This window comes from Dermochelys coriacea, chromosome 10 (genome assembly GCF_009764565.3).
Source record: "Dermochelys coriacea isolate rDerCor1 chromosome 10, rDerCor1.pri.v4, whole genome shotgun sequence".
Taxonomy (NCBI): Eukaryota; Metazoa; Chordata; order Testudines; family Dermochelyidae; genus Dermochelys; species Dermochelys coriacea.
The window spans coordinates 55,963,851-55,986,198 of NC_050077.1; the positions used below are offsets into that span (position 1 = coordinate 55,963,851).

At 39.6% G+C, this 22,348-nt stretch overlaps 1 protein-coding gene across 2 annotated transcripts in view; it reads right to left on the minus strand.

Annotated features, from left to right (window-relative positions):
* The window catches only part of FAM189A1 (family with sequence similarity 189 member A1), a 394,280-nt gene that overhangs the window by 131,194 nt on the left and 240,738 nt on the right, over positions 1-22,348 (minus strand). The window contains exon 3 of one of the 2 annotated variants that reach the window (XM_038418369.2): positions 4,904-5,014. The exons of the other annotated variant lie outside the window; for it this stretch is intronic. Coding sequence (XP_038274297.1) covers positions 4,904-5,014 — 111 coding nt within the window. The remainder of the gene's footprint in view (positions 1-4,903; positions 5,015-22,348) is intronic. 2 annotated transcript variants of the gene reach the window in all.

Genomic DNA, 22,348 nt, shown 5'->3' on the forward strand with positions numbered 1-22,348 from the left:
AGTCCTCAGCCACAGAGCGTTTAGCCCAAGCTAAGTTTCATATTAAAGAATGTGAGCTTTAAAAAGGCTCTGAATTTTAATAGCCATTCCAAGTAGTTGCAGAAAGACTGGCATTTAAAGAAATGCCTTTTCCATCAATTCCTGTTCTCTCAAATCATTTGGATTTTCTCTCCACATTTGTGGATTTTACGAAGTTCTTATAGTATCTCACAAGATTCCTTTATTGCCCTTAATATTCTTTCCCCCATCAAAGATCTTGTGTCATACTAACAATCCTGCCAGCTAAGGAATGGAGGAAATATCTTCCTTTGGAACCTGCTAATAGTACTATTGACCTAGCCAGAAGAATACATAGAATGTCTTTCCTTCCAGGCTCTTAAGCACCTGCCTGCTGGGCATGAAGTCCCAAGAGAAAGCCTCAAAATCGATAAAGTGTGTCAGTACTGCTGGATTTTGCTGCCAATCTATCATACTGAATTCTTATTGATATATTCAGGCACAATCTTTCTAATGCTGTAACACTTTTAGTTGTTTACTCAAATAATGCTATTAATTTTTTAGTCCTAATTCTGCAAAAGTACAAAAAGCACCATTTTCTATAAACCAGGAATAACTGTTAGCAACGTTAAAATGTAACTATTTTAATAGATAGAGCTATTCAAAGAAAATATGCTAGAAGTTAAAAGTAAAAATCTGGGATGGGAAAGCAGGCTTCTACTTTGGAGTTACCACCATTTCCCCCCTTTAAAATACTCATTAGGCTGAAAACTTGTATTTCTCATTTCTGCCAGGTTCAGTTGGAAACGAGACGTATAATTAGAACCATTTCAAAAGCATTAGTTACTGAATGACTGATATTTTTGTATTTCACTTTCAAAACAAAATGATACCCCTCACATAAGCCACTTACTATTTAAAATATAGGTAATATGGACAAATGAAATCACTGTTGATGAAGGTAACAGATAAGAGATTCTTAATTTTATTGCTCTTGAAAAAGTTAAACACAAGAGGAACACTGACTCTAGATGCTACTTATTAATCTTTCATAAAAACTCATTTTAGATTAAAATAAAAAATAGCATTTCATCTCTAAATGTGAATAAAAGTTAAGTTTCTTTTTTTATAGAACTAGAAAATGGGGCTGATGTCAATTTACTTTACTAGATAAACTTAATGTAGTCATCAGCCTCACTAATTCTGAATGTATGTGTTTCCAAGTTATGAAGCTACATCCTGTTGGATATTTTGCTCACTTCTATATGCCCTCCGGATCCAAAAGCCATTGTATAGGGTGATGTGATCTAAAAGTCTAAGTTATATAGTTATGCAACTTCACACATTATGTGCTAGTGACCTTAAGTGATAATGTAAACAAAAATCTTAGGGGCGATCATGGAAGGGACTCAATGGTCTCAAGTCCCACCAAATTCCATGGGAGTGGACAGTGCACACAGGCCCTCACAGGAGGTGCAGAGCAAGTCATAAAGGTATAATCAGGTTTCAGAAGTGGCCCTGACAACACAAATTAAAACTCGTAGTATCATAAGTTATATCTCCAACAATAGTCACATTCGCAAGAAGGAACATCTCCCCGCAATAAAGGATAAATCAGGGGTTCTCAATCTTTTTCTTTCTGATGCCCCCGCAACATGCTGTAAAAATTACCTAGCCCACCTGTGCCATAACAACTGTTTCTCTGCATAGCCAGTAAATTAAAAGCCAGGGCCGGCATAAGAGGGTAGCAAGCAGGGCAACTGCCCAGGGCCCCACACCGTAGGGGTTCTGCAAAGCTAAATTGCTTGGGCTTTGGCTTTCAGCCCTGGGCAGCAAGGCTTGGGTTTTCCGCCCTGGGTCCCAGCAAATCTAACACTGGTCCTCCTCCGTGATTTATTTTGGCGTATCTCCTGAAACTTGCTCGCAGCCCCCAAGGGAACCCCGGACCGCTGGTTGAGAACTGCCTCTCTCTTTGAGATTATATTTACAATTACAAAACACAAACTTAGTTCTAAATTTATTATTGACAAAGTTCGCTACCACCAAGCCTACCCCATTTTAATAATAATCATTGTTTGTTTAAAACAAATTGGCTTTAATTTCTTTTTAATGGTACATATGAACTAATTGATCGCTGATTGTCTAGTTTGCCATGTGATTTGCAGGCAAGGAAATGAGGTCACTGCAGAAAGAGAGATAGCTACAGGCAGGTACAGTACCAGAATGGATCACCAGAACAACAGCTGAGCTCTGTTTTATTAAATGCCATCAAACAATCCTCAGAGTACTTAGGGGAAAGGAGAGTCTCTGCCAATTAGATTTTCTTCCTTTAAATGAGGCATGGCTTGATGCTAAGATCTGATAATTACAACTGACAAAAAAAATGAATTTTTTTCCATTTTCCCCTTTTTGTCAAAAAATGTCCAAATATGAAAATTTTCAACCACATCTAGTTATCAAGAATCAGCACTAAGTTGTGTTTTAAATCGGTGGTTAAATAATTAGCATTATCTTCTGTGTTATTATTCTGAATATTATGATTAAGGGAGAAAAATTGCTCAATCACATAGTATGGTGGGAGGCGCCAAACAGAACTGGAGTGAGTCTGTTGAATGAGCGGGGATTATAATGCAACTACTGGGAAACTAGGAGGCTGTATTCCCTTCCCTTAACTTCTTACTATCTTATGACCTGTCAGTACAACTGAAGGAGTAACTGAATAGCTAATCTAATCTTTTTAAAGTCATAAAGTAAATATATAGTAGAAGCTTGTAAAAGGTAAGAAATATCTAAGTGCAATCAACTTTGTATTCAATCTGGTATACGGTACACAGAGATGTTAAGATTGTTTCCCTGATAACCCACATCTATGCATGAAGTTTACACTGAAGTAGGGAGAGGAAATAAGACTCTGTAATTTAAGATTATAATCCTCATTAAATGATTCAATAATGTAACAGGAAGATCAGAGTTAATATTGTATCTTGTAGTGTAATTTTCATTCCTTTGATTCATAAATTGATGATCATATTATTGAATACGCGTGTAGTAGGAAGGGCAACAGTGTCTCTGTGCAATTGAGAAAGCTCATGCATATCCAAAACAATGGCCAACTTCCAGGCAAGATATCTTAATTGATCATTCGCTTGATTGCGAGTATTGGTACTGTTGTGAAGAAATATATATATGTAAGCAATGTGAACTAAGTTAATTTGTTTTCTGTGGAAATTTTTATACACAATACATTTATATATACACACACATATACACCATATACCTGTATACCTATATGCTGAATGAACTGGGGAATAGGGGTGGGGAAGAGGGTATTTTGACAGCTACACAGCCTCATTCAGTCACCTTGGAAGTGCTTTGTGGGTGCTTGGGTCATGCTGGAAGCCTGGGTAGAGACTGGACAGCAACTGTGAGCAGGCTAGGGCTAAGCAGATTCCCAGGAAAATAATATCTCCCCAGGAGATATTTAAGGAGAGACGCATCTCCTATGGTTCTACAGGCTGCTAGGCACAGAGAGAATCCAATGGAGCTATCGATAGTGATGCATCTGAAGGGTTGCTGGGCAGGGCCCAGAGTTTGTGTGCTGATTAGGCCTCAACTGGAGTATTGTATCCAGTTCTGGGCACCACATTTCAGGAAAGATGTGGACAAATTGGAGAAAGTCAAGAGAAGAGCAACAAAAATGATTAAGTCTAGAAAACATGACCTATGAGGAGCGGTGTTTTACAGTAAAACTGGTAAATTGAGGTACACTTCACTTTTGGATGCAAAGGATCTGGAACTTCTGTGAGTAGCCAGTGTTGGGGCAGACGTAACAGGGGAACAATTCACAGGGACTCGGGGATTGGGGTGTACCTATTGTTAACCTGCAAGATGAAGTTAGTGGTGGCACAGTCCAGAGGAGAGTGTTTCAGTGACTGAAACGCTGGTGGTATTAGGGAGCTGACACACAGCTATGACAAGGAAGACCCCTCCTCTCTAGAGACCGGGGTAATAATCTGACATAGTCCTGGATACACCAAGAACCATCACATTCATGACAAAAGTTGTGTTATTTCCCCCCATCTTCTTTAAATTCTTAAAATTCTTTAAATCAGTGGGTTTACTTCTGGGATTAATTTAGCTCTATATATTACTTAATACCTTATTAGTGTTGTCACATATATTCTTAGAGTTGATCTATACTTTTTCCCCATTGAAGGGTTAGCGTACAGTAATCTAATGTATACATGCACACCACATGAGTTTAAGTCATAGTATACACAAGTATACATGCCTTGATATGTTAATATTTTTATGATTCTCTGTGTTATCAGACTAGATCCATAAGTAATGTATTTACATTGGAAGCTTTTTTAAAAACAGACTGCAGTAGTAAAGTTGGTAATTAAAATATTATTGCACAGATACTGAAACATAACTAACAGCATGCCCATGAAACACCATTGGCTAGAGAAGGAGAGATTGGCTGAAAGTTTGGTCCTGCTGAAGTCAACAGTTTTGACTTCACTGAGGCCAAGATTTCACCCACTGTGTATGGTGTTTCCCTTATATTACTGCAGTATAAGCACACATTTCTAATGTAACAACTTATGTTTTGAGGAAACAATATCTTATAAAGACTATATCACTTTTACTCTAAAGTTTCTTCCAACAAAATAATCATGTTTTAATAATAATCTGGTCCTGCTTTGAGCAGGGGGTTGGACTAGATGACCTCCTGAGGTCCCTTCCAATTCTGATATTCTATGATTCTATGTTTTTAGGCTGAAAGGCAGCATCAAATAACAGACACATGCAATGACAGGAATGAAACTGATAATTTTATGATTACCAAAAAAGAAAAAGAAAAGCCTTTGCCCTTATTAAAAAATTGTTTTTCATTACTCACCAACTGACAGCCTTCCAGGGAGTTTACCAGCTGAGCATTCTGACATGAGAGAATAGAACCAGCCAAGTTCAACATTACACACACTGCAGACAGTAGCATGAAAAAGGTTATCTGGAAAAAAACCAACCAAACAGTCCATTGATTATTCACTGCAAAAGGCAAAGGGGAAAAATTAATTTAGCCTTTAAAGTGCTTCCATCTTGTCAAATAATCACATGGATGACAACATTTTCTATGTTTTAAAGACAAACATGAAACATTTTTCAATTTTACAAGGTCCTGGGCTTCACACCATTAGAAAGGCAATGCCGACACTAGTCTTGACTACCATTTATTTTCCTTTAAATCCTTTAAGTCCTTCCACTTGATCTTCCATTAATAGCTCACCTCAAAATTCCATTTGCAATTCAAATATTAAGAACTGGGACCCTGAAAATTAAACTGATGATAAGCAAACAGCAATAATAGTGAAAAGCAAATCCATTTTAGTGTTAGTAATCTAAGTTGCTATTTCTTACATAAAGAAGCGTATTTGTTAATATGTGATTTTATGTTACATATTAATGTATAACATTAGATACCATTCTACCTTTTATGTAATCCCTTGCTCATTATAAACAAGATAAAAATAATTACCAAATTAAAATATTATAATGTGTATAAAAATAAAAGTAATATATACCTACAGAAGAATGTAAAACACTAAGTGAAACTGGTGAGAAAAATCTCTTTTGTTAATTGATACTGAAATGTGATTTTTCACTAAAGACCCTCACTGAAATTATCTGTCAGTAGATTTTTAGAAAGTGCTATCTTTAAAGTTACAAGCAAACTGGTGCCATGTTTTCATTCGTTGTTTCATTTTTATGATCTTACCTAGAGATGCTGCTGTCACTTTTCAGCTGGATGGTATGTTTTCACTCATCTAACTTAAAAAAACCATTAAGGGCTTGTTCCCCTAATATGCAGCAACCATTGACATTCATCTCATATAATCTGCTGCTTTGCATCCATGCACAAATGCAAGAAATGGTTACTGATTGTAACTGTGGTCCTTCAAGATGTTATGCAGACATGTATTCCACTTAGGTGTGTGTGTGCCCAGTGCACTGGAGCTGGAGATATTTGCTTAGCAGTACCTGTAGAGGGGCAACGCTCGTGCCTCATGGCCATAGCCCCTCCCCTAGCTAATGAGGCGGTGCCACCCCAATCCTCCCTCAGTTCCTTCACACTGAATGCCTCCCTCAGTTCCTTCACACAAGACTCTGATACAGAGAATACACACCTGCATCACATTTTGACGAACCACAGTTACAGTAAGTAACCATTTCTTCTTCTTTGAGTGGATGCAGCCATGTATTTCACTTATGTGATTCACAAGCAATATCCCTCAGCCAAACAGGTAAGGTTCAGAGTTTATGTAAACAGGGACTACAGGACTGCTCTGCCAAAGCCTGCATCTGCCCTGGAAGATGCAGTTATGGTGTAATGGTTCATGAACATATATATTGATGATCATGCAACAGCTTTGCAAATGTCCAATATGGAAATGTCACTGAGGAATGTCCACCAATTTGTGAGTGTTCTCTTTCAAGAACTCTGCTTAGATACCAAGGGAAGCAGCTATAGGCCGCAAAAGGTCTCTGTATGCCTTAGCATCTTCCAGTACTGAAGGGGAGGATGAGCCAGGCAGCACAACATTGTCCAGAAATGAAGACGAGGCCCTCAACTGAGCCACAGCCAGATTCTGTTCCAGGGCCGACAGACCTGGACAGGACAACTCTGGAGGCTTCATAGGAAGGAGGACTGCCAGTGCCTGGGTCTGCGATAGATTGACGGTCACCACTGCAGACCGGGCCAGTGATCTTGCCTTTGAGTAAGAGAAAGAGCAGGACCTACACTATTGAGGAGCATCCCACAGATTCCACAGAGGCCACTGACATAGATAAGGCACTGGGCCAGGGACCTCCATCCCAACTATGAGACATGTGCCAATCCTGGTACCCCTAACAGTCCATCAGCAGCTCAGTGCTGGTCAGGCAATGGTGAATGGGAGGATGATGATCCCAACTCAGAGGAGCCTCAGGATTGCAGAGATACCAGTGGAGCAAGACCAGAGGGAGCGAGTAGGTGGTCTGACTCATCCATCGCCCAGAATGAGGCAGAAAGTGGCGATACCAATGGAAGTAATACCTTTAGGACTAAACATACTGGTGCCAGAAGCAGTATCGGTCCCGAAGTGAACAGTGGTATCTGTGTGTCTTACTGCACCGAGGTTGAGAGCGGTGAATGTTGCCACAGAAGCATCTGTGTGCTGACTGCAGTGGTGCCAAGCAGATTCCTTGTACTGAGGCCCCCCTTACCAATCCTGGTGCCAGGAACATTGGGGTTGTTGAGTTGCTACTCTCATGATTGGAAGATCACTGAGCAATGTTCGGTCACTGAGTTGACTGAACAGAATGTGCCCTGTGAAGGCTGCCATCTTCCACCTCAACATTGGGGTGCGATGCTGACATGACAGACCCAAGGGTTCAGCGGCTCATTCCTCTGACACAGCACAGGCAAAGTCCTGAACCAAAGGAGAGATGGGGACTAAAAGGCAGAAGAGGTCTGTAGCTGCCTGTTATGCTGCCACATGGAAACAGATGGTACTACATCTTCCTCATCATCACTGGACTCAACATATGCCCAGAGGCCGGAACCAGAGTCAATAGTATACAGTTTCCAACCTCCCTGATAGATACCAGGGAAGGGTTAGAAGTACCTGCACCATCCCACGAGCATGCATGAGCTCCATGTCAGTCCACACTTCCACCTCTCTCAGGAACAGAGTCACCCCAATATGTGGAGCAGTCTCAATTGGTCTTATGCAACCTTTTGCTCGGTGCAGTTGACAGGAAATAGCTCGTTTCTTTGGAGAGGTGCCTGCTCCAGAACGTGAAGTGGCAGTGCTCTCAGAGCCTGAGGATGATCTCTGACCCGATGAGGGCCTCGGTCCGGAAGCAGGCCACATAGCCTGTTTGATCAGGTGTTGCTTCAGGCGACAGTCTCAAGCCACTTGAGTCTGTTTCTTAAACCATTTACAGATCGTGCAATGCACGCTGACGTGGGCCTTGCTGAGATAAAGCAAGCACTATGTGTAAGGATCTCTTTTGGGGATCGCTCTCCCACACAAACAACAACATTTAAACTCCAATGAGGGCATCACAGAGGGAAACAACAACTAACACTACCCTAACACAAAGTGTACTATTAATTATATACAACAAGAGAAAAAACCTAAACTAGTTGACAGGTTGTGAAGTTGAGACCACAGAGCTCCAACTCCAACCCTGGGTGGTAAGAAGGGAGGGAGTGGGGCCAGCACTGCTTCACATAACCAGGGAGGGGCTATGGCCACAAGGTCTGAGCACCACCCCTCTGCAGGTACTGCTAAGCAAATTTCTCCAGCTCTGGTGTGCTAGGCATACATATACTTAAGTAGAATGTATGGCTACATCTACTCAAAGAAGAACAGCTGATGTCTCAAGATCAAAAGCAATGTGCATAGTGTGTAATGCATCCATCCCATTATTTACTGAAGAGATATGAAAACTAAGGATAGAGAAACTTAAAGAGGACGTTAAGGACAATATCTCAACAAGCAATAGGAACCACCACCATCCCATCATTTGTACTTCTAACAGATGACCACAAAAGTGTTCAACAAACAGTGAAGGAAGCTTCCCCACAACACCATGAAGTAGGCAACTATCATTGTCCAGTCTTTAGATATGAGGAAACAAACAAAGATGCTTTAAGGCTAAACATTTTCACATGTTTGATGCCTAAATATAGTTTTATTCAGGAAACTCCTATAGATCTATAGAAAAATAGCCCAAGAGCATCTAAAGTTAAGTTCAACTTATATGTGCAGATATATGCAGACATAGAAAGGTAATTTCATAGTGGTGCAGTGCAGAGGGAGTTAGTTATACAGCCTCTTTGTGAATAGGAGTGTATCTAATTTCCCATGGACCACATTAAAATTTACCCCAGAAAATGAGTCCCTTGAGGTTGTTCAGGTAAGCATAAGCAAATGTGGTACAATATAAGAGCCGTTTTAAGCTATTAGGAGAGTGAATAAAGAGAAATTAGAATCATCTGGGCCCAGGCAGTGGAGTTTTCTGTACAGTAGTTAAAAAGAAATAATAAAAGGTAGGTTTAGTGCATTACACTAGAGGACTACAATGGCTTAATACTGAGTAATAGCTGTAATATTACACCTTTCACCTGAGTCAGTAACCTTTCCAACTGCTCAGCATGGGATACAATACTACTACAACATACTACAGGACTTAATGAAATAACTATAATGTTTTGATATTACCAGTTCCAAAAGCCTTAAAACCAATCAGGAGTTAGTGGGAAGTACAACCAATTTATGGCTATTCCCACTTAACTGGTTTATTAGCAATAGACCAAAATGATGTCAATTTTCTGTGTAGACAGAATGCTACTCTGGTACTGCCACTGTGTTCCTTCCCCATTGTGTACCCTGAGCCCCGGGCTGGGCCTTTACATTCACACGGCTTTTTTGTTCTGCAACATCCAGGTGTTCCACCACACCACTACAGGGTTAAGAGGCTCAGCCCTCTGGCCGAACCCAGGCAGTACACTCCTTTTGGAGTTGTCAAAGAACACTCCCCACCAGGGTCTGATATCTTTCACAGGCATGCTGGAGCAGGGCCAACTCAGCCCACATTAGCGCAGTAACCCTGTTTTACCCAGTGTGGGATTTGCACACCCTACTCAAAAGTTACCACAGCTCCAAAATGGTTCCACTAAAGCTAATTAACTTTGATGAGAAGCCTATATTTAACAATTATATTAACATGTCACAGTTCAAGATGTTATCCTGTACCAGGATTCTGCCTCTTGTATTCAAAGGGTTACATGATTTTGCGGTTGGGGTCATGTTGAACACATCTTCCAGTTTACCTTGTCTCCTCATATCAGTTTGATGTTCTGTATTGTTGTCAACTTCTTGTCCTCAGATAACCACTCCATCTGCTACACTGCCATCATCAAGACCACTGAAGCATAAAACTTCCAGTGACAAAGGACAAACCAAACTAAAGGCCCTCCTTTAATGACTGTCCCCCGATATGATACAAAGCAAAGACATGAGCTCATAAAAATGTACACTGTATCTGAGTATTTGTAGAGTAGATCTGCAAGTTAGTTTCCTTAAACCATTCTAACTGAAGAGCCAAGTATCTTTTCTCACCACCTTGCAGTGGCAGAAGTCAATCCACACTCTACTGGCACTCTCCCTCTAGCTGTTATTGGGTATATAAAGTTCCCCCTTGTGCCTCACCTGAACTACTCTTGCACCTGTACAAAAGCTCACAAAACAATCTCCTTTCCAACAGTCAGTCTGATGTCTGATTGCCTTTACTGCCTTTAATTGCTTAACTGAAAAACATTATTTTAACCTGCGATTTCCTCCTAGGTAATATTGACAACAAAGCATTTGCATTTAGATAGATAACTTTATTTTATTATGCGATTACTCATGATTGTTATTCAGAAAGGGGTAGGGTCATTCACAATTTACGTAACTTCTGACGTGAAAGGATAACAAAATTAAAATACTTTGGTTCCTGCAACAATACTGGAAAACATGTACGCATTTATATTTTGGTTCCTAATTAATGAATCCCTAGAAATCTTCAAAACAACAGTAACAGCATGAAATCAAAGGGCAAAGGGAAAGCTATCCAGAATTTCACTGCCATATAGAGTTGTTTCTCATATACACATAGACTTTAAGGTCAGAAGAGGCTATCATGATCATCTAGTCCAGTGGTTCTCAACCTATTTATCATTGAAGGCCGCAGAATGAGAACCACAGTGCACCCCCCTCCCCTCTCCCCTATGCCCAGCAAGTCCTGCCCAGAGACCCCTCCACAGAGTGGAGCCCTGGGTGGGGGGGGCCAGGTGGCAGGAACCCTAGACCCTGCCGTGTGGCAGATCCGACCCCAGACCCTGCTGTCAGCCCCAAACCCCCGCTACGCCAGGCTGGGCAGCCGGGAACACAGATCCTGCCGCATGGCCTGGCATCCTTTAGCACAAGGCTGGGTTGCAGCTGTGTGTTAACTGGACGTCACGCGGCCCACAGATTGAGAACTGCTGATCTAGTCTGACCTCCTTCACATTGCAGGCCACAGAACTTCACCCACTCCTGAAATAGACCCTGTTTTGAAAGAGTTAAAAGAACTCTCATTTCTGTGGCTTTGTAGCAGACTGCTCTGGCCTGGCCTTGACTCGCTGTTTGGCAAGATAAGCAACTATCATGAAAAGGGCCTGGAGTTAGCAAAATTTTGTGTAAGCTTGTTATCGCAAGTGAAGGTTAGGCTTAAATGCAATAATAATGGGCTTTTACTCATTGGCTGAAGAACTCTGTGCACGAGGCCAATGGAACCTACTGATTCGTGGAGGGGTTCGGGCACGAGGTCTGCATGCATCACCTACTCATATATATATGATGTGTAGACAATGCATAGGGTCCCCCTCTGACTAGCAGGGGGGCACCACGCTCGAGCGTAATAAACTTTGCAAAGACTGACCAGTGGTAACTCGTTTATGTGCCTCAGCCTAGACTCGAACTGTGTGTGACATATTGGGTATAATTCGTAACAGTTTCTGTGCGTGACCTATCAGGTGTAATTCACAACAACCCCTAACTTCTGACTGAGTTACTGAAGTCCTGAAATCATGGTTTAAAGACTTCAAGTTACAGAGAATTCAGAATTTATACTAGTTTAAACCTGCGAGTGACCCGTACCCCATGCTGTAGGGAACGCAAAAAAACCCCAGGGTCTCTGCCAATCTGATCCGGGGGAAAATTCCTTCTCAACCCCAAATATGGCGATCAGTGAGACCCTGAGCATGTGGGCAAGACCCACTAAGCAGATACCTGGGAAAGAATTCTCTGTAGTAGATCAGACCCCTCCACATCTAATGTCCTGTCTACAGACATTGGGGATTTTTGGTACAGGCAGTTTGCCGATGGGCCACATGCCATTATAAGCAGTCCTGTCATCCCATCCCCTCCTCAAAGTTATCAAGCTCAGTCTTGAAGCCAGTTAGATTTTTTGCCCCCACTGCTCCCCTAGGAAGGCTGTTCCAGAACTTCACTTCTCCGATTGTTAGAAACCTTTGCCTTATATTAAGTCTAAACTTGTTGATGGCCACTTTATAGCCATTTATTCTTGTGTCCACATTGGTGCTTAACTTAAATAACTCCTCTCCCTCCCTTATATTTATCCCTCTGATGTATTTATAGAGAGCAATGATATTTCCTCTCAGCCTTCCTTTGGCTAGGCTAAACAAGCCAAGCTCTTTGAGTCTCCCTTAATAAGGTAGGTTTTCCATTCCCTGGATCATCCTAGTAGCCCTTCTCTGCTTCCTTTCTTAAACATGGGAGACTAGAATTGGACACGATATCCCAGATAAGGTCTCAACAGTGCCTTGTATAATGGTACTAATACTTTGCTGTCTCTATTCGAAATATCTATCCTGATGCATCTTAGTATTGCATTAGCCTTTTTCACAGCCGTATCACATTGATGGCTCGTATTCATCCTGTGATCAACCAATACAACCAGGTCTTTCTTCTCCTCTATCACTCTCAACTGTTAAGTCCCCATCTTATAGCAAAAATTCTTATTGTTAATCCCTAAATGCATGATCTTGCACTTTGCACTATTAAATTTCATCCCATTTCCATTCCTCCAGTTCACAAGGTCATCCAGATCTTGTATGATATTCCGGTCCTCCTCCATATTGGCTATTCCTCCCAACTTTGTGTCATCCACAAATTTTATTAGCACACACTCATTTTTTGTGCCAAGGACAGTAATAAAAATGTTAAATAAGATTGGTTTCAAGACCGATCTGTGAGGAACTCCACTAGTAACCTCCCCTCCAGTCTGACAGTTCACCTTTCAGTATGACCCATTTTAGTTGTCCCTTTAATCAATTCCTTATCTATCTTTCAATTCTCATACTAATCCCCATCTTCTCCAATTTAACTAAAAATTTCCCATGTGGAATTGTATCAAATGCTTTATTGTCTGTGAACCACTCAAACCTCTTTCAAAAAGTTTTGTAAGAGTATGCATACTGGATGCATGTATAAATTAGGAAAAAAATAATAAAAGCTTCATCTGAAACTGCATAGTTTGATAGCCCTTGCAATGTATTGGGCAGGCTATAGAAATATAGCACACTGGTTAGCAATAATGTCATTGATAGCATATGGCATAAGCTGATAGACTGGACTCCATCTTACAAGTACTCCTCTATACAAAGTAGAATTTAGGAAGGTTAACAAGAGGAGAGGGACAAAAGCATCAAGTTACTGTAATCCTCTGCTGGACAACTGAATTTCTGGAGTTAGGCAAGCAGATAACTTGGAAAAATGAACTGTAATAAAAACATTTACAAGCCTGGAAAGAAACAAAGTCTGACACAGTTTCTAAACAGGTTTCAGAGTAGCAGCCGTGTTAGTCTGTATTCGCAAAAAGAAAAGGAGTACTTGTGGCACCTTAGAGACTAACAAATTTATTTGAGCATAAGCTTTTGTGAGCTACAGCTCACTTCATCGGATGCATTCAGTTTCTAAACAGTGTCTGTGCAGAGATCATGAAAGAAGGTGGTTTTGTACAGCTGGAGAATAATAAAATATTCAGTAGAAACTGACAGAAACTGAATCCTGATAGAGAGCAACACAGGGGAGGCATTTCAGTGAAAAGGTGCAGAAACCAAAAATAGTCATTATTATTCAGATTTATCTTATTTTAGCAAATCTTTGCAGGAACAGTTGTGAGCAATCAAACATGATGTTCTTTATTGTACTAATCTACAGTCACACACATACCTTCCAACTCCCCACATTCAAATTGCGAAACCAAGAACCTATCAATAATATAGGCAAATAAAGAGATCACACCACAGCAAGTTGTAAGTATGCTGTTTACAGTTTAATTTCCACACTAAAGGAGAAAAAGAAAAGTCATTTAAGAGCAGGGATGGACTCAGGCTAACCAGAAGCAGGGTCCAGTAAAATGTATGAGCTTCCAAAACTCTTGAACACCTTTAGACAAATGCATCCGATGAAGTGATCTGTAGCTCACGAAAGCTTATGCTCAAATAAATTTGTTAGTCTCTAAGTTGCCACAAGTACTCCTTTTCTTTTTGCGACTACAGACTAACACGGCTGCTACTCTGAAACCTTTTTTTACCAGATGACTCCACCTCATCCAAGACCTTCCCACATTTTCCCCTACTTTGTCTTTATTCTTGGCTCTCCATTTTCTCTATATCTTGTTCCTCTATACTAGCCACAATATCAAGCTCTTTCCCATCCTCTATCCTATCCCTAATGTCTCCATTCCATCCCAACCAGTTTCCCACACTCTTTTCTCATTCCATTTCCCCTCCACTCAGTCTATGTAAAGAGGGTGCTGGAAAGGCTGAGTTGTTTTCTCTCTCTTCTCTTAGAGATGGGGGAACTGAGGAAGTATTTCTGTCCTGCCCTTCTATTATGTAAAAGGGGAGCAGAGAATCCTTTACCTGCTGGGCCAACTGAATCCACTTAAACAGCACTGCTTGCAGCAAACTGTCACTTTGCAAGGGACTGCTATTTCAGGGAAGCAGCTGCAATTTGCAGCTGTGTTGACAAATTTTGCTATTTATTGCAAGCCTTGTGATAGTTGGTGTTTTTCTGAAAGATGCAGCTCCTGGAATCATGTGATTTTGTGAGAATTTGATTTAAAATTAAACAATTGCTAAGCTTCATGGTTACAGAAAAAAAGCTTGAAAGCATGATCTAAGTGCAACTCCCACCAAAAAAGAAAAAAAAATGTATTTTATTTTTATTTTATTTTTAAAAAAATGGTCTTTAGACAATCTCATGCTTTTTGAGGAGCTGAGTTATGATTTTTGAACACTTAGGGTTGCCCCTGTAATTTCCCACCAAACCCTAATGGTTGTAGTGCAAAGGTAGGCAGCAGTCCCTTCTCTCCCTTTAATCTCCATCTATACTATGAAACAACACTTAGAGCCCTAACCCAAGTATCAGCTTTCAATATATTCGCAGCAAAGTGGATGACTGAAGAACTGAAATATAAAGGATGTTCCTCTCCTAAAAAAATGTTGCATTCTGGAATTCTACATAAGCGTGTACACAGTACTGACATGCTGTGGTTCACAAACATTGTTCAGTTTGGATACTGAATACAGATACTATTCAACCACAGAACAATAAAAATTCTTCCCCAAAACTTGTAAAAGTAATAAATTATTATATTGCAAGTTAAAATGTTGTCATGGAAAAATATCTGCTACTGGATGCAAGAGTCCTATAATAAGCCTGTTCCGGGGTTATCTTGTACTATCGGTACATTATGGCTGATGTCAGGTTTCACACCAATAATACACATTCATAGCTCCATCAAGGCGTCTGACATTAGAGAGAGTCATTACACACGGCTTTATGGCAAGTCATCTTTATTACTTTCCCTCGCAGCTCCCCTTCTCTGACAGCATTAGTTTTTGGATTGTTAGCAGAAGATTTATTAACCATAAATATGTTGAAGACTCAAACCTAAGGAATAATCAGAATTTTGTACTAAGACTGCTCACTGAAGTAATTCTGCATGCAATTTCACCAAACTCACATCTCTCAGAGATTTATAAACTGAAAAATAAACCTGACTCAATTAGGTAAATTTTGAGTCTATATAATAAATTATCTATAACTAGAAAAGCAATGGTAAGAAGAAATAAATAATGACAATCAAATCTGCAGTAGTCCTTTAGAGCATTACTTTACCTATAAGCAATAAAACAGGGTCAGATGTGTGTCCTAATCGGAGCAAAGTAGCCGGATCATTTCAGGCCTCCAACAATAACTAAACAGTTGATCCAATTTATTGCAAATATGTGTAAAAGTCACAAACCCTGTGCGATCTATAATTTGCTAACATGTTGAATTAAAAAAAAGTGTGTACAGTTCTGACAAAGAGCCAGAATGGATCAGTGCAGGGCGATGAACTAGATGACCTCTCAAGATCTCTTTCAGACCAACATTTCTATGACTCTGCAGAACACTATTTATGAAAATAATAGTTCAGTTCTGAGATACACTGAACAATTACAAAATGGAGGGACTGATTTGATGTATGATGCTGTGTCAATAATGGTGATCTTGTGTCTCTTACTAAGTATCAGAGCTCTCTGGCTATAATTCTGAGTAATGTAAAGAGCCATTTGTACACTTCATTAAATTTTTGCAAGACCTTCTGTCTAGTAACAATTTAATTATTCCACCATATTTTCTGAGGTTTCTTACTTTTTTATTAAAGCTATAAGTAACTCTTGTGTATTTCTTTTCAAATTTTTGGCTGGCTGATTTTTTCCGCTAAGAGAAGACTGCTAATTTCTTCCAATTAAACAGCAGCACCTCTTGATAGGAATCAATTAGGAACCATGTCTACAAATTACCTTGAATTAAAAGGAAATGCAATAAATTCTTGTACAATGTATTTTCTTCTGGATGCACGTGTAAATATTTTGTATACAAATGGCTAATGGTTCCTGAAAACCCTACGTATGGAAGTAAACTAGAATTGTGTCAACTTCTCTGAAGTCATATTCATCTTCTACTAAGAATTATTTAAGTTCTTCAAACTGGCTATATAAATGAGAATTCAGCAAAAATACATCCTGCACTTTTCCAAATAGAAAAACAAAAAAGTGATTTAATTCCAGTTTATTAAATCCAGATAGTGTTAATATAAGGCAATGATTTGCTCTAAGTTGGATTTGCAGGTCTTCCTCTAAGTTTGATATTTATCTAATTAATGAACAAAAAGTCTTAATTTAATGTTAGCTAAGGATGCTATAGAAATTAGGAAATGCAAAGTTAAGGATTAGAAAGAATTAAAAGGTTGCAAAGTCAACCACTCTCAAGAAAGGTAAAGTCAGAATGAACATTGCCTATGAAATCTTTAATTTGGTCCCCTTGTTCTTGAAGAAGTGACCATCTATGAAAAGTTTGGTGTAAGTGACTTCCCTAACATCACATAGCAACTCAATGTCATAGGCAGAGATAGAATCCAAGTGTCTGGGCTGACATTCAAATCCCTAACCACAAGACCATCCCTTCTCTTCCTGCAGTCCCACCTCATTCATTACTCATATTTCAACTTCCGAAACTAATGAGGCAGGGGTCATACAGACAACATACTCCTTCATTACACAACTCTGATTCATCCCAAGAGCAGATCTGTCCTGTGCACTGAATGGACCATGCAGCTTTACTTTGGGTGTCACATTCTGGGGGGCAATTCAGACCAGTGAGGAGCTGCGCCACCACTTGCCCTGTAACCCTGGACACACACAGCCAGCAGACAAGAACGTACTGAGTGTCTGTGTGTTACGCAGCTCTGACTCAGCACTCTGATTCCAGCAGCCTGCTTTTTACACCCCAGCCACACACTGGTATCTACCTGCCTTGGTTACTAACATCTGTGTGATGTCAAAACACCCTCAACTCCCATATTTTCCCAAAACTGTGTGCTCTGCAAAATCTAGTCCTCTCCTGGACCATTCAGAGGAATAATAGGGTTGTTTGCTCCAAGCCAATACCCAGCAGCTTGTCACATTAACTGGAGTTAACAATCACTTCAATTCAAATACAGCATTGGATTGATTTAGATTAAAATAAAACAAGTTTATGAACAACAGGACATGCGTTAAGTGATGCCAAATAAAAGAAACAAGGGTTACGAGCAAATAACAGTGAAAGACACTCATCTAAAAGCCTAAAACTTAATCTAGCAAGGTACAGCCTTTGTTTAATATGGTTTCTCTCACTAATTACTCTTTCTCCAGCATGGCTGACTGTATCTCAGTCAGGATCTTTCATGGAAGTACAGGGTAGCCCTTTTCTTCCTAGGTGAAAGATAACTTGTGGGTCTTTATTTCTCTCAAAGTTTAGTTAACCTTTCAAATGGATTCTTCCACAGAATGTGAGGAAGAAGACATGAGTCTGGTGATGAAGGAGGTTCCATGCTGGTTTCTTTCCCAGATAATGTTTGTTAACATGCAAATTGATTTGTTTCTGCAATCTCTCTCCCCTGCCATTATTCTGAGTGGTTAACTCCTCCCCTTGTTAGCATTATGGTTTTGTTTACCTTTTATGTAAATACACTCCCACTGTCTCAATGTATGTTGGTAGTACCTTCAAGGTGATGGAACCACATTCCTTTGTGTGTAGGATCTTGCCTGGCAGACATACTTTAAGAACATAATTACCAATATGTTTGTAATCTTGATTTGTGCTCCATACATACACCACACAATAACATTAATGATCAGTATGTGATTTGCTTTCTATTGATAACTTACTTGACACATTTTAGACACAGGTTATGATATTAATGAGTTGGGTTACACTGAACAAGTCGGGCCAGATGAAACTCCCACTGGTCACTACCAGATACCAGTGAGCCCCTGGGTCTCTCTTGCATTGCGATGCTGTTAGGGTCACAGTGCACAGCACTGATTCTGGCATTTTCTAACTTGAGAGTGTTTGACTATGCAACCATTTGATACTTTTTAATTCTTAACTTTGCATTTCCTATTTTTTATGGGTTAGTTTACTGATGAAAGATACTTTATTGTTATACAATGTTTTTGTTTGGAAATTTCAAGTTTTTAAGTCAAAAAAATCTTTTATATATGTTCTTTTTAAATAATGAAGCACTTATACATTTATTGTCTTCAATGTATATTTTGTTGCCTTTGTTATCTCTGGTTTCAGAGTAGCAGCCGTGTTAGTCTGTATTCGCAAAAAGAAAAGGAGTACCCGTGGCACCTTAGAGACTAACAAATTTATTAGAGCATAAGCTTTCGTGAGCTACAGCTCACTTCATCGGATGCATTTGGTGGAAAAAGCAGAGGAGAGATTTATACACACACACACACACACACACACACACACAGAACATGAAACAATGGGTTTATCATACACACTGTAAGGAGAGTGATCACTTAAGATAAGCCATCACCAGCAGCAGGGGGGGGAAAGGAGAAAAACCTTTCATGGTGACAAGCAAGGTAGGCTAATTCCAGCAGTTAACAAGAATATCAGAGGAACAGTGGGGGGTGGGATGGGAGGGAGAAATACCATGGGGAAGTAGTTTTACTTTGTGTAATGACTCATCCATTCCCAGTCTCTATTCAAGCTTAAGTTAATTGTATCCAGTTTGCAAATTAATTCCAATTCAGCAGTCTCTCGTTGGAGTCTGTTTTTGAAGCTTTTTTGTTGAAGGATAGCCACTCTTAAGTCTGTGATCGAGTGACCAGAGAGATTGAAGTGTTCTCCAACTGGTTTTTGAATGTTATAATTCTTGACATCTGATTTGTGTCCATTCATTCTTTTACGTAGAGACTGTCCAGTTTGGCCAATGTACACTGTTCCTCTGATATTCTTGTTAACTGCTGGAATTAGCCTACCTTGCTTGTCACCATGAAAGGTTTTCCTCCTTTCCCCCCCCCTGCTGCTGGTGATGGCTTATCTTAAGTGATCACTCTCCTTACAGTGTGTATGATAAACCCATTGTTTCATGTTCTCTGTGTGTGTGTGTATATAAATCTCTCCTCTGCTTTTTCCACCAAATGCATCCGATGAAGTGAGCTGTAGCTCACGAAAGCTTATGCTCTAATAAATTTGTTAGTCTCTAAGGTGCCACGGGTACTCCTTTTCTTTTTGTTATCTCTGTAGAGCTCAATATTTCACTTCTCAGTGTCATGTTGACCAATATATTGAAACTAATTAAATTAAATTGTATTCATACAAAATGTGTTTTTTATTAATGAAACTTCAGTTTTAGAGGAACTTCCAAATGACTTTTTAAAAGTGTATAACAGAATACCGAATAGGGTATATACTGGTAGTTTCCTGTCTTTTAAAAACAAATTTTCAAAAGCCATAGCTCCCAATTTGTAAAGAGAAGATAAACAATATACATGGAAAGGAGCTCTGTAATTTTGTATCTTATTTTATTGTAACCCTGTGACGATGGCAAACTAGGTGCCAGTTTACGTCAGGGTCCCCATGCCTTCTATGAATACTGACAAACACATAGCTGGAAATGGACAGGTTCACCTGTATGTTAATATTGTTAAAAAACATGTTTAGACTTTATTGAATGCTTGTAAGTAGCTGCATGTATTAATCTCACTTGTAAATATCAGTATCCAATATTGTAAAATAATATTTGAGCATTTGCATTGTAAGCCTCTGTGAAATGCTGGCCTCCAACTGCAAGTGTTACGTTCTGCCCCACAAGGAAGGCCGCCCACACCAGATGAACTATTTTAGAACATCAAAGAGGACAAAACACAGTTTATTGTTCGCTGCTCTCCCCTTAATGAAGAGGAAACCTGCAAATGCATTCCTCCCACCAGCTGAGTGTGCAATTTGAAGCAGAAGGGAGGAAGGGATAAAAACTCCTAACAAAGAGAAACTATATTTCTTTGCTGCTTGGACTTTTGACTCTTTTCTAGGCATAACCAAGAGATTCCCCAGTGTTTAGCCTGGGTTAGCCCTAAAAAACATATAGAGTTTGCTTATTATAGATGTGTGTGTATGTATATTTATGTGCTTTAACCTTGCAAATAACTCATTTCCTTTCTAATAAACTATCTAAAGATGTAAAATAGGAATGGCTACAAGCATCGTCTTTGGCATGAAATTGAAGGTACAACTGGCCTGCGGTAACTGACTGGTCCTTTGGGAGTTGGAGTAACCTGACTATTACTGTGTTTCATCTACCACAAAGGTAAGCTTGCCTAGGTGACAAGATAGATTGGAGTACCCTGGGACTCCATGTTATAGTGTCTGAGGAGTTTACACTTACTACTTGAAATCTAAGTGTAGAACTCACAAGCAATCTGGGGTTTGTAACAATCTGCCCTTAGGTTGGTACTCCTGCTCTTAAATCACCTTAGGACAGCTTGACAGGCTCTTTTTGAGGAAAGTAACAATTACTCTTTGAAAAGAAACAGTGTAACTTACTATAGTACAAACCCAAACAAGCAGAACAGGAGTTTATCCAAACTCACTCTGCTTTCATTACAAGGACCTCCTAGGACCCTTGTCTATAATAACATGATGGTCATTTGAGAGAAATTAGTTACAAAGGCAACTATTGCCATGATAACCATAGCAATAGTGACTCTCCCCTAGTTTACGAATGAACTGGAGGGATTGAGTGGTGAGTGGCTGTATATGTCACACAACAAAAAGGAGTATTTATCTGGGATGAAAGCCTGCTTTCAAAGTCTTTCAAATTATTTCTAACACATTGTAAATGATGTGAAATGGAAAACATTATTTTAAGGAAACTGAGCAAATACTTTATTTCGAAGTGTCTGTCATAAAACCAAAGGTGGTGCTATAAGAGGCACATAATAACGTACATGCACATTTGATATAATTAATTATCTTCCTAGCTCTGCAGAACCTGGACATAAATGGACATATGTGGCACATGAGAACTCAAGTAACTTTCTTTTAAACCTTAAACTAATTCAGAATCAGGAGAGTTTCACTAAAATGAAAGGCTACATAAAGACATTCTGGAAAAATTTATACTTCATATTCATCCTGTTTATATGGAGGCACCTTGACATGGGAGAGTCATCTTACTTATAATGAGAAATAAACATTATTAAAGTATCATTATCATCCTGTTTATTCTGTCTTTTAGTTTACTTCCTGTTGTCTATCTCAGACTATGGCTACAGAATGGAGCTGCATTGATGTAGCTGCGACTCTGTCGTCAACTTAATTACTCCAGCCCCCACGAGCAGCAGTAGCTATGTCGTCTGGAAAAGCTCTCCCGCCGACATAACACAGTACACATCGGCACTTAAGTCAGTGTAACTTACATTGCTTATGGGCATGTTGGTTATTCTCACACTCTTGAGCAACATAATTTATTCCAATTTAAGCTTCAGTGTGTACATAGCTTTGTTTCAAAAGAGACGGCATTAACGAAGGAAAGAAATGCGTCTCACACTGTATTAGTACATCCATTTGAAATGCTGCTTGAGGATACAAAGGTCAAAAAGAGCATCATTTTCACATTTGTAAAAGATATGGCAATTAATTGTCTAATAGTTACTTCTGATTCTATTTATATTTAATTGATCTGTATTTTGGTGTTTTAGAGCCACTTTATTTCCTTTAAAATTGTTGTACAATACCTCAGCCTCTTTGGCAACCCCACAACTGCCCATCCTACTACCCAACAATCAGTTCTGTGCTTGCATCCCTCTCAATTCTGTCCCACGCCCCCATATCTGTTCTGACACCCCTCACTC